Source organism: Pteropus medius, unplaced genomic scaffold, assembly GCF_902729225.1.
Source record: "Pteropus medius unplaced genomic scaffold, Ma_sr-lr_union100, whole genome shotgun sequence".
Taxonomy (NCBI): Eukaryota; Metazoa; Chordata; class Mammalia; order Chiroptera; family Pteropodidae; genus Pteropus; species Pteropus medius.
Genome location: NW_024349519.1, coordinates 372,927 through 386,703, shown reverse-complemented (window position 1 = coordinate 386,703; position 13,777 = coordinate 372,927). Strand labels below are relative to the sequence as shown.

The window sequence follows — 13,777 nt, the reverse complement described above, 5'->3', positions numbered from 1 at the left end:
AAAAAAAAAAAAACAACATAATTAGGAGTAAAATGACTATCAGGCAAATAGAAGCAGAGGAGTGCAATCCTTACTAAGAACAGGGCATTATAAGCTTAAATAATAAGAGAATTGCTATAGCAAGATGGTAATGAAAGTTTAGCATCCATAGGGACAAATTGAGACAACAATGACTGAAAAGGGGAGGAGTCAAAGACCCAAATTCGCAAAGGGGAAAGGAGATAAGTCACATGCAGAAGAAAATGGACTACTGTGTATATATAACTTACCTTTTCAGAATCGTAATGCTAACCACATACCAAAGATTCAGAACTGAAGTATTTAACATAAAACAAGAAGAAACAGAGGCAAAACCCACAAAAGCCAACCAAAATAAAGAAAAGAGAAACCCAAGGACAAGGAAGCAATGGGAATACCGAGTACCAGAAAACAAAAGATAAAATGGCTATAAGACAACCTCATATTTCAGTAATCACCCTAAATGTAAATGGACTCACCAATAAAAAGGCAAGGAGTTGCAGATTGGGTCAAAAACCAATCATATGCTATCTCCAGGAGACACATCTCAGCTCCAAAGACAAATATAGACTCAAAGTGAAAGGGTGGAAAATGGTATTTCAAGCAAATGGCATTCAGAGAAAAGCGGGAGTAGCAGTACTACTATCAGATGAAATAGACTTCGAAATAAAAAACGGTAAAAAAAGATACTGAGGGACACTTCATAATGATAAAGGGAATCATGCACCAAGAAGACATAACACTTATTAATATCTATGCTCCCAATCAGGGAGCCCCAAAATATGTAAAGCGATTACTAACAGAACTAAAGGGAGAAACAGACCAAAACTCTACCATAGAAGGGGACCTAAATACCCCACTGTTGGATATGGACAGATCTTCCAAACAGAAAATCAATAAGGAAATAACATCCTTAAATGACACATTAGACCAACTGGACATAATTGACATATACAGAACCTTCCATCCCAAATCAGCTGCTTATACATTCTTCTCTAGTGCACATGGAACATTCTCAAAATTCGACCACATACTGGGACACAGAAATAGCCTCAACAAGAGGTTGAAATCATACCAACCATATTCTCTGATCATAATGCTTTGAAACTAGAGATCAACTGCAAAAAGAAAGCAGGAAGAAACACAAATACATGGAGATTAAACAACATGCTGCTGAAGAATAACTGGGTCAGGGAAGAAATAAAAAGAGAGATCAAGAGATACATAGAAACAAGTGATAATGATAGTACAACATATTAAAACTTTTGGGACATAGCAAAAGTAGTCGTAAGAGGAAAGTTCATATCATTACAGGCCTATCTACAAAAACAAGAATGAGCCCAAATAAACAACTTAACGCTTCATTTTATAAAAACTAGAAAAGGAACAAATGAAGCCTAAAGTCAGCAGAAGGAAAGAAATAATCAAAATTAGAGCAGAAATAAATGAAATTGAAAACCAAAAATAACAATAGAAAAAACAAGTGCAACAAAGAGCTGGTTCTTTGAGAAGGGTAATAAAACTGATAAACCCCTGGCTAGACTCACTAAAGAAAAAAGAGGAAGGAAACAAATAAAATCAGGGATGAAAGGGGAAATTACGACTGACATCGCAGAAATACAAAGGATCAAACAAGAATACTATGAAAAAGTACATAATAACAAATTTAATAACCTAGAAGAAATGAACCAGTACTTAGAAAAATACAGCTTTACTAGACTGAATCAAGAACTAGAAAATCTAAATAGACCGAACAGCAGTATGGAAATTGAAACAATCATCAAAAACCTACCAAAAAGTAAAATTTCAAGATCAGATGGCTTCACCAGTGAATTCTACCAAACATTCAAAGAAGATTTAATACCTGTTTTCCTCAAACTCTTCCAAAAAATCAAAGAGGAAGCAATACTTCCCAACTCATTTTATGAGGCCAATATCACTCTGATACCAAAACCTGGTAAAGATAACACACACACACAAAAACTACAGACCAATATCTCTCATGAACACAGATACAGAAATCCTAAATAAGATACTAGCGAACCGAATACTGCAACATATTAAAAAGATTATATACCACGATCAAGTGGGCTTCATCCTAAGGGCACAGGGATAGTTCAACATATGCAAATCAATTAATGTGATGCACCACATAAACAAATTAAAAAATAAGAATCATATGATCATATCCATAGATGCAGAAAAAGCCTTCGACAAGATACAGCATCTATTTGTGATCAAAACACTTAACAAAATCAGTATTAGAAGGAAAGTACGTTAACATAATAAAGGCCATACATGAAATACCCTCAGCCAACATTATACTTAATGGTGAAAAACTAAAAACCTTCCCTCTAAGATCAGGAACAAGGCAAGGCTGTCCACTGTCACCACTGTTATTCAATATAACGTTGGAAGTCCTAGCGAGTGCAAGACAAGAGAAAGATATAAAAGGCATCCAAATAGGAAACGAAGAAGTCAAACTGTCCCTATTTGTGGATGTCATGATTCTCTATATAGAAAACCCTAAAGATTCCACAAGAATGCTACTAGAAACAATAAGTAAATACAGCAAAGTCTCTGGATACAAAATCAACGTTCAAAATTCGATAGCGTTCCTATACTTTAATAATGAAGTATCGAAAAAGAAGTGGAAAAAATAATTCCTTTTGCAATTTCAACAAAAAGAATAAACTACTTAGGAATAAATTTAATGAAACATATGCAGGACCTATATAATGAAAACTACCAGATGCTATTAAATCAAAGAAGATACAAAGAAATGGAAAGATATTCTATGTTATTGGATTGGAAGAATCAACATAGTTAAAATGACCTTATTACCTAAAGCATTATACAGATTTAATGCAATCCCCATCAAAATCCCCTCGGCATTATTTAAAGAAATAGAACAAAACATCAGATTTGTGTGGAAGCACAAAAGACCTCGAATTGCCAAAGCTATCCTGAGAAGAAAGAACGAGGCTGGAGGCATCACTCTGCCGGACTTCAAAGTGTACTACAAAGCGACGGTAATCAAAACGGCATGGTATTGGAAGGAAAACAGACATGTGGACCAGTGGAACAGAATCGAGAGTCCAGAAGTAAACGGATATTTATATGGGCAAATAATTTTCAACAAAAAAGTCAAAAACATACAGTGAAGAAAGGAAAGCCTCTTCAATAAATGGTGCCGGGAAAACTGGAAAGCCACTTGCAAATGAATGAAACTAGACTGCTGTCTATCACCACACACCAAAATGAACTCAAAATGGATTAAGAACCTGAATATAAGGCCTGAAACAATAAAATGCATAGAAGAAAACATAGGAATGAAACTCAAGGACTTTGGACTTAAAGAGGATTTTATGAATTTGACCTCAAAGGCAAGGGAAGTAAAAGCTAAAATAAGTGAATGGGATTACATCAAACTAAAAAGCTTCTGCTCAGCAAAAGAAACTGTCAACAAGGTAAAGAGACAACCATCCGAATGGGAAAATATATTTGCAAGCAATGCCTCTGATAAGGGCATAATATCCAAAATATACAAAAAACTCATACGGCTCAATAACAACAAAAAGACAAACGATAGAATCAAAAAATGAGGAGAGGACCTGAACAGACACTTCTCCCTAGAGGACATACAAATGGCCAACAAATATATGAAAAGATGCTCAACATCGCTAGCTATTAGGGAAATACAAATCAAAACCACAATGAGATACCATCTGACACCTTTTAGAACAGCTCTAATCAACAGGACAAGTAGTAACAAATGTTGGAGAGGATGCGGAGAAAAAGGAACCCTCATACACTGCTGGTGGGACTGCAAATTGGTACAGCCACTATGGAAAACAGTATAGAGGTTCCTCAAAAAACTGAGAATTGATCTACTATATGATCCAGCAATCCCTCTACTGGGTATTTACCCCAAAGACTTGAAAACCCATTTCCAAAAAGGTATTTGCACACTGATGTTCATAGCAGCATTATTCACAATGGCCAGGACATGGGAGCAACCGAAGTATCCTACGATAGGTGATTGGCTAAAGAAGCTTTGGTACATATATACAATGGAATATTACTCAGCCATAAGAAGAGATGAAATACTGCCATTTGCGACAACATGGATGGACCTCGAGATAATCATGCTAAGCGAAATAAGCCAGACAGAAAAAGTTGAAAATCCCATGATATCACTTACATGTGGGAAATAAACCTAAAAGCAACACATGAACAGGACGAACAAATAAACTCATGAACAATGGACTAGTGGTTACCAGAGGGTAGCAGGTGGGGGAGAAGGGGAGAAGTAGACGAAGTAAAGGGGTTCAATATAAGGGAATAGGGGTAGAGTGATGTGGGTAAATGGGATCAAATATATGGTAGCTAAAGGAAACTGGACTTTGGGTGGTAATCATACAATAGAATATATAGATGTCAAATTATAATGTATACCTGAAAATTATATAATTGTTAACCAGTGTTACCCCAATAAACTTAAAAGATTTTTAAAAAAGTTATACATGTGTGTTCATAGCATTATTCAAAAAGCCAAAAAGTAGAAAAAAAATCTAAATATCCATGAACTGGTGAATGGGTAAACGAAGTGTGGTATATGCAAACAGTGGTATCCAATTGGCAAGAGAAAGGAAGAAACTACTGATACATCCTATAATATGGCTGCTGCTGATACATCCTATAATACGGCTGAACTTCAAAAGCATTATGCAAAATGAAAGAAACCAGACAGAAAAGACCACATATAATTTGATTTTATGAAATATCCTGTTGGGACAGGAAATAGATTAGTTATTGTCTGGGGCTTAGGGTGGGAATAAATATTGACTGCAGATGGCCATAAAAGATCTTTTTTGGGTGATACAAATGTTCTAAAATTGGATTGTAGTGATGGTTGCACAACTCTAAATTTACTAAAAGTCTTTGAAGTGTACACTTTATAGGTGAATTTTATTGTATGTAAATTTTACCTCAATAAAGATGTTTTTTAGAAAAAGTAAAATCTGTTTCCAATGTCTTAAAGCATTCTTACTTGTTTTTTTCCTTTGTTTCTTCTTTTCTTCGAGCAAATAGGCACTAATTCTACTCAGTATGTTGACATTGCTCTCAATAGCTCTGAACGTTTCTGGTAAAATCTCCATTCGTGCTATCCAGTGGCGGTGTTCATCAATATCAATTACAGTCATCTCAGACAAAATGGCATCTTGAAGAGAGTAAAACAAGTACTTTTGTGCAGAAAAATAAATAATTATAAGCATATGGACTTATAATATTAGCTAACTACTCAATGTAGTGTTGAGGAATATAAATATCTCACTTACTGCTATTCTGAGGCTTTTCTCTATGAAGAAATGAGAAGGGGACATGGAGTAGAAAGCTGAACAGTAAGTCTCGGGCATAAAAATATGAATCAGGTTAAAAAGTGTCTACCTGGTTTAGTTCCCTGACTCCAGGGAACTACCTGGTTTAGTTCCCTGACTCCAGGGAAGTAAGTATCTAAAATGTAAACCCTAATTTACTCCTTTGGTAAGTTATCTAGCATTTTATAACCCCCATTATATGAGATTTCTTGCAACTAAATTAAATTCTTCTTTTTGTATTCTTAGGTTATTCACTGTTTCATTCAACCAACGTCTCCTCTATCACATACTATTCTAGATGTTGAGGATATAACATAGAATAAAACAAATTCCCTGACTTCATACTGCTTACATTCTAGTAAGACAGCCAGAAAATCAAAATAAAAACATTAATTATATGGACGTGGTTCCATAGTGTAGCAGTTAGCACATCTACTTTACACACAGAAGGTCCTGGGTTCATGCCCCAGTGGAGACACAGTCCATGGTTTAGGGCCATGACACCCTGAACAAGCCCGATGTCTGATCTTGGAAACTAAGCAGGGTCGGGCCTGGTTAGTACTTGGATGGGAGACCAGGTGCTATAGGCATAAATAATAATAATAATAAACATTAATTATATAGTACATCAGATAGTAAGAAATGGTATAGACAAAAATAGAGTAAAGAATAATGGACGGTGCCAAAGGATAGGGAATGGAGATGGTTAGAGAACACCTCATTTTTAAGTAAGATATAAGCAGAGAATGATCCATGTGGCTACCTGGTGGAAAATGTTCCAGGCAAGGGAATAGTAAGCATAAAGACACCGGGCAGGAGCATGTTGGCATGTGTGAAGGAAAACAAGGAGGCCAGAATAGCCGGCACTAAGTGAGCAAACCTATATTTTTCTTATTTTATCCTTACTAGAACAGAGGACAGCTGTTCTTTGAATAACTCCTTAGCCTTTTTTTCTTTTATCTTCTAATTCTTCAAAATTTACTTATAGATTCTGTTCTTTAGCCATTTCATTAACTGTGGTTTTCCTTTGAACCACTTTTGAAAACTTACTCCATTCTTCCAACCAGGCCAAGATGTGGACAAGAGTCTTTTCTCTAATTTCAGCAGAATTAGCATAAATAGCTATTTTCTCCAACAAATATGGTCTCCGTTTCTTATGTTCTGTAAGGGAGATTTTCCTTCCAGGGTGTATGTTCTCATCAAAGGTGTAGCGATTTATTGTCCGCTGCACATTTTGCATTATGTCACCCAGCTGCATATTAATGTCCTATAAGAAGGGGGATATATTAATTAATTCTCAGCTTGACAATAAGCTTTGGTCACCTTTCTTCCCAGAATGTTAGTAAGAGTTATTATAATGCTGTCCATTCAAATCCTGCTAATTCTAGCTTTACTGTGGGTCTTAGATTTTCCCTCTTAAAAATTTTTTTCTGCCTTCAACATCCTAGCATTGCTATGCTATAATGAAAATAACATTGAGTTTGAAACAATATCTGAACTCCAACTCTAGCTTCCTCATTAAAATGACTTTTAGTAAATCGCTCAACAATTCTGAGCTGCCTCTGCCTCATCTGTTAAATGGTGGAGATACTAAATTCACAGCTGATGTGAGGTATATAACATATATGAAAATGCTTTATAAGCTATGGCTGCTATAAACAAACAAACAAAAGGAAGTAACTTCTTTTTTCTTTCTTTACCTGGACCTCACACCTGGAAAACAGCTTTTAGAATATTCCTCAACATTACTTTTATTTCATTATCTCTCCTCCTCAAGAGTCTGTCAGCAAATTTCTTCTATTCATCACTTTATCTCAGTAATTCATGATGAGGGTAATTACTGCCTCATATATGGCACTTGGAAATTTGTGGAAGCATTTTTGGTTGTAACAATCATTGGGAGGATTTATTGGTATTTAGTATAGGATGCTAAGAGATGATAGCCCATCCTATAATCCACACAACTAAGAATTGGCCCAATCCTGCATAAATTTTGACTGTCCCTTGAGACATTCATGTAGGTAAAAAAAAAAATAAAAAAAATAAATCTGTTTATCCAAGTAGAAACTTACTACTTTTAAAATATAAACACAAAGTATTTTTTTTGCCTAGTTTAATTACATAACTGAAGTTTCCAGGAATGCAAATATATAAATCAATGAAAAATGTTTTTTAGAATTTCTCCCATCAAATTCACAATTCTGAAACACCATAGTACCAACAATGTACTGTCGTTAATAGTATGAAGTACTAGTACAAAAAACCTATATTTGTGTCAGTTTACATATGTAACATTAACATTTATTTTAATTCTATGTACAAATGCAAACATGTGTCTTCTTCTTTATTATATCTTCTAGTGAAGTTTGACCTAGAATTTACACATTGAAATGCATGTTATTATAAATTGCTTTCCCTTTATTTACCCTCACATGTATATTTCTTAAAATATTTTATGTATGAATTTCATGTCAGAGGGATAAAAGGAAACTTCAAAATATTTTAAAAGGGCACAGTAAATATGATAGAGCAGGGGCCCCTAAACATCCAGGCCATGGACCAATACTGGTCTGTGGCTTGTTAGGAACCAGGCTGCACAGCAGGATGTGAGTGGCAGGCAAGCGAGTGAAGCTTCATTTGTATTTTCAGCCGCTTCCCAGTGCTAGCATCACCACCTTAGCTCCACCTCAGATCATCAGACATTAGATTCTCTCATAAGAGAACCGTCGCTAGTGCCAAAAAGGTTTGGTACCACTGTGATAGATGAAGAACCACTGCTCCACCCTTTCCACCTTTATCAATTGCTCTTTTCATTTGGCTTTAGACAAACCAAATTCTCTCTATGCCCCTTATAATAAGAGTAAGATTTGGAGTTTGTAAAACATATCATCATGCAAAAGGAGTAATCAAATGTTAGGTGCTAGAAATATTGCAATCAGAAACAGGTGATACAGTTGCAGCAAATAATTTAAGTCAGGAACACAAGAGAGCAGAGAGAAAGTATGATAAGCCAAGTGATGAAGAACAACAAGCTAACACATAGCATGGTGGTCAAGGGAAAAAATAATACCAACACCTCATAAATTTTTCCAGAAAATTGAGGTGGAGAGAATACTTCCCAACTCATTCTCTGAGGCCAGCATTACCTGATACCAAAGTCAGATAAAGACACTACAAAAAAAAAAAAAAAGAAAACTAGAGACCAACATTTCTGATGACTATTCATGCAAAAATCCTCAACAAAACACTAGCAAACAGAATTCAACAGCACATTAAAAGGATTATACATCACAACCAAGTGGGATTTCTTCCTGCAATGCAAGATGGTTCAACATAGAAAAAATCAATCAATGAAATACACCAAATTAACAGAATGCTAGGAAAAACCCACATGATCATCTCAATGCAGAAAAAGCATTTGAGGACTCAACAATCTTTTATGATACACACACACACACACACACACACACACACACACACACACACAAACTAGGAGTAGAAGGAAACTTTTTTCAATATAATAAAGGCTATATATGAAATATCCAGAGGTAATATTCAATGGTTAAAGACAGTAGGCTTTTCCTCTAAAATCAGGAATAAAGCAAGAGCACCCACTCTTACCACTTTTAGTCAACATATTACTGGAAGTTCTAGCCAGAGCAATAAGGCAAGAAATAGAAATAAAAGAGATCTAAATTGAGAAAGAGGAAATAAAATTATATCTGTTTGCATTTGATATGATCTTATATGTAGAAAACCCTAAAGATTCCACACATGCAAAAATTGTTAGAACTAATAAATTTAATAAAGTTACAGAATACAAAATCACAAACAAAAATCTTGTGTTGTTATAGCTAACAATAATTCTAAAAGGAAATTAAAAAACAATTCCACTTAAAATATCATCAAAAGAATAAAATACTTGGAATAAATATAATCAAAGAAGCAAAAGGTTTGCATACATGTGATATTCACTACAAAATGTTACTGAAAGAAATTAAAATAAATAAATGAAAAGACATTTCATGTTCATGGATTGGAAGACAATATTGCTAAGATGACCAATCCACAGATTTAATGTAACCCCTAGCAGAATCTCAATGGTATTTTTTATAGAAATAGAAAAATTGTATCCTAAAATTCATATGGAATCTCAAAACAGTCTTGAAAAAGAATAATAAAGTTGCAGAGCTTACACTTCTTATTTCCAAATTTTACTACAAAGCTATAGTAATTAAAACAGCAGATTGGTATGAAGACATATAGACGAATATAATAGTATAGAGAGGTCAGAAATAAACTTTCCCATGTATGGTCAAATGATTTTGAGAAGAGTGGCAAGACCATTCAATGCTGAGAGGACAGTCTTTTGACAAATAGTATTGAGAAAACTGGATATCCAACTCAAAAGAATGAAGTTGAACCCTTGCCTCACAGCATATACAAAAATTAACTCAAAGTGGCTCAGAAACCTAATCATAAGACCTAAAACTACAAAACAAAAGAAAACGTAGAGGGAAAAGCTTTAGGACATTAGATTTGGCAATGATTTCTTATATATGAAACCAAAACCACAGGCAACAAAAGTAAAAATAGAGAAATTGGATTAAATCAAAATTTAAAACTTTTGTGCATCAAAGGACACAACAGAGTGAAAAGACAACCTATAGAATGGAATAAAATATTTGCCAAATATGTATTTGATAAGGAGTTAATATTCATAATATATATACAACCCTTACAACATCAAAAAAACTCCATTTCAAAAATGAGCATAAGACTTGAACAGACATTCAAAAAAGATATACAAATGGCCAACTAGCATATGAAAAAAACTTAACATAACTAATTATTAGGGAAGTACAAATCAAAATCACAATGAGATTTCACTTCACACCCATTAAGATGGCTACTTTAAAAAAAAACCAAAATAACAAATATTGGTGAGGATGTGAAAAATTAGAACACTTATGCACTGTTGGTGGAAATATAAAATGGTGCAGCCACTGTGGAAAACAGTATGGCAGGTTCCTCAAAAACTGAAAATAGTAAATTATGTAAAGGTCTAACCACTATGCTATACATCTGAAACTAATATAAAATAACATTGACAGTCAACTGTAAAAAATGTAAACAGTATAAATATTAAAAATAGAATTACCATGTGATTCAGCAATTCTTCTGGGTATATATCCAAAAGAATTGAAAGCAGATTCCTTAAGAAATATTTGTACACCTATATTCATAGCAGCATTACTCGTAGTAGCCAAGAAGTAGAAGCAACTCAAGTGTCCATTGATACGTGAATGGATAAACAAAATGTGGTATACGCATACAATGAAACATTATTCAGCCTTAAAAATAAAGGAAATTCTGACACATGCTGCAGGTATTAACCTTAAGACATTATGCTAAGTGAAATAAGCCAGTCATAAAAAGGTAAATACTATGTTTCCACTTAAAGTCAAATTTATAGAAACAAAGAATGGTGGTTTCCAAGGCTGAGGGGAAAGGGAAATGGAGTGTTGTTGTTTAACAGGTGAAGCATTTCAGTTTTGCAAAATGAAAAAGTTCCGAACATTGATTGTACAACAATGTGTATATACTTAACAGTACTGAACTTTACACTTAAAAATGGTTAAGATGGTAAATTTTATAGTACGTGTATTTTGCCACAATTATAATTAATTTATTTTAATTTTAAAAAAGTAATTAGAGGATGAAAAAAATGGCATAGATGATAGAGGCTCTGTTCACCCCTCTGGTGAACAAATTAAAGTTGTGACAGAAACAAAGAGCAAACAGCAAGGAAAATCGCCTGGGATCTAGACGAACAAGCCATACAATTAGGAAGAGAACTAAGAAATCACTCTGCAACGGCAGAAGGTAGGACAGGGTGAGGACCCTAAGCTGTCCGGTCCCTAGCTGCTGAGTGGTACAGAGGCTGCGGCAGCCACCTCGTAAAGGGCCCTGTCCACAAGCAGACATTTGCAATGAGACAGACCTGCTTGCTCTGAGCACCAGCACCAGTTCAGCTGCGCAGGGGCACCAGGGACTTACAGGGGGACACTGAGTTGTCGGAGTGAGGGCTGAGGGAAGACTTGCTCTGTCCAGAAGTGTCAGCGGTATCCATTGTTCCTCTGTTGAGCCCTCCCCGCTCCCAGTGCACAGACTGAGCACCCTCATAGCGGAGATGTCATCCACCCAGAGGATTCCCTGGAACTCACCTCCCCCAATTTGTGGCCCCACCCAAGCCACATCCAGATGTGCTCACTTAGTCAGGTGCCCCTTGGTGAGCAGCACCTAGACTCACACTGGAGGCAACTAGCCACGGTTTCTGGTGTGGCCTTTTGAGGCAACTATAAGCACAGCATCTGTGGATTGTTTGCTGAATCTTAACAAGTGGCTCCAGAGTGGCACAAGCTGGGGCTAAATTTGACCTGCAGCTGAACTCCTCTCAGGTCTGTGCCACTGGACACCTACTACACAAAGCTGCACTAATAAGACCAGGAGACTTATGAGTTTTGCTTAGTACATAGAAACAGACCCAGAAAGGCAGCCAAAATGGGAAGACAAGCAGAAACTATATGAGAGAACAGAACAGAGATTCAGAAATAATGGAGTAAAGCAATCTCACAGATGCAGAGTTCAAACCACTGGTTATAAAGATGCTCAATGGACTAAGGGGAAGTGTAGATGGATTCAGTGAGAACCTTAACAGAGATAAAAAACATAAAAATGGAAATGTAAATTATAAAAGGGAACCAATCAGAAATGAAGAATACATTATCTGAGATGAGAAGTATATTAAATGGAATAAACAAAGTGAATAAAGAAGAGGATCAAATGACCTATATAGAGGATGAGAAAGCCAAGGACACTCAATTAGAATGGCAAGAAAAAAGAAGCCAAGATTATAATAATAATTTTAAGGAGCCTATGGGACACTATTAAATGTAAAAATGTTGTGTCATAGGGATACCGGAAAAAAACAAGATATTAAAGAGCTATTTGAAGAAATAATGATGGAAAACTTCTGTAACCTGGTGAAGGAAATAGATATACAACCCCAGGAAGCTCAGAGAGTCCTAAGAAAGAAGAACTCAAAGAGGCCCACACCAAGACGCATCATAATTCAAATGCCAAATGTTAACTACAAAAAGAATTTTAAAAGCAGCAAGAGAAAAGCAGTTAGTTACCTAAAAGGGAGCACCCACAAGACTAGCAGCTGATTTCTTAAAAGAAACTTTGCAGGACACAAGGGCTTGGCACAAATACTTAAAGTGGTGAAAACCCAGTATCTATAGCCCAGAATACTTTATCCAGCAAAGCTATCATTTAGAGTCGAAGGACAGGTAAAGAGCTTCTCAGACAAAAATATGCTAAGGAATTCATTGACACCAAGTCATTATTACAGGAAATGTTGGAGGGACTTCTTTAAGAAGAAAAAACATGTATCAAAAACAGGAATAAGAATGGTAATAACTACATTCCTATCAAAAAGTACCTCAGATGGAAAAGAATTAAGTGCTCCAACCAAAAGATAGAGTGGCTGAATGGATAAGAAAACAAGACCCCTGCATATCCTGCCTACAAGAGACTCATTTCAGATTAAAAGACACACACAGACTAAAAGGAAATGGATGGAAAAAGATATTGCCTTCATGTACCTAGAGGGTATTGTGCTGAATAAAATGGGTCAGATAGAGAAAGACAAATATCACATAATTTCACATATATGTGGAATCTAAAGAAGAAAATTAACAACAACAACAACAAAAGCTGAGATAAATTCATAGATACAGAGAATATTTTAAGGACACTAGATGGAGGGGGTTGTGAAAAAAAAGGCAAAGGGATTAAGAGGTACAAATAGATAGTTGCAGAATAGACATGGAGATGTAGAGTGTAGCATGGGGAAGATGGACAATAACGTAATAAATATGTAAGGGGGGAGAGGGGTACTAGATTTAGTGGGGTGATCACTTTGCGAGTTATGTGAATATCTGAACACTGTGCTATACAACTGAAACTGGTGTATTGTATGCCAATTATAATTGAAAAAAAACCTCATTGAATTGTACAATGTAAATACAAGCAACTAATTGTCTATTATATTTCAATAAAGACAAAAAAAAAAGAATGCTGTGGATAAACTGTTTAAAAAAAGAGTAATCAGATGATAGGTTCTGGAAATATACCAATCAGAACAGAAGGGATCCAGTTGCCACAAATAATTTAAGTCAAGTAGACATGGTAGAGCAGAGACAAAGTTTGCTAGGTCAAGTGATGAAGAATAACATTACAAGCTAACCAACTGCTAATAAATTCTTACAGAAAATTGGAGAGGAACACTTCCCAACTCATTCTTTGAGGCC

The 13,777-nt window shown here is 35.4% G+C and overlaps 2 protein-coding genes across 2 annotated transcripts in view; one reads left to right on the top strand and one right to left on the bottom strand.

Moving 5' to 3' along the window:
- Nucleotides 1-13,777, top strand: part of LARP4 (La ribonucleoprotein 4) — a 150,130-nt gene that overhangs the window by 58,228 nt on the left and 78,125 nt on the right. The window lies entirely within an intron of this gene.
- The window catches only part of FAM186A (family with sequence similarity 186 member A), a 51,919-nt gene that overhangs the window by 22,023 nt on the left and 16,119 nt on the right, over nucleotides 1-13,777 (bottom strand). The window contains exons 2-3 of the mRNA XM_039882070.1: nucleotides 6,450-6,666; nucleotides 5,072-5,242 (exon numbers count right to left, since the gene is read on the bottom strand). Coding sequence (XP_039738004.1) covers nucleotides 5,072-5,242; nucleotides 6,450-6,666 — 388 coding nt within the window. The remainder of the gene's footprint in view (nucleotides 1-5,071; nucleotides 5,243-6,449; nucleotides 6,667-13,777) is intronic.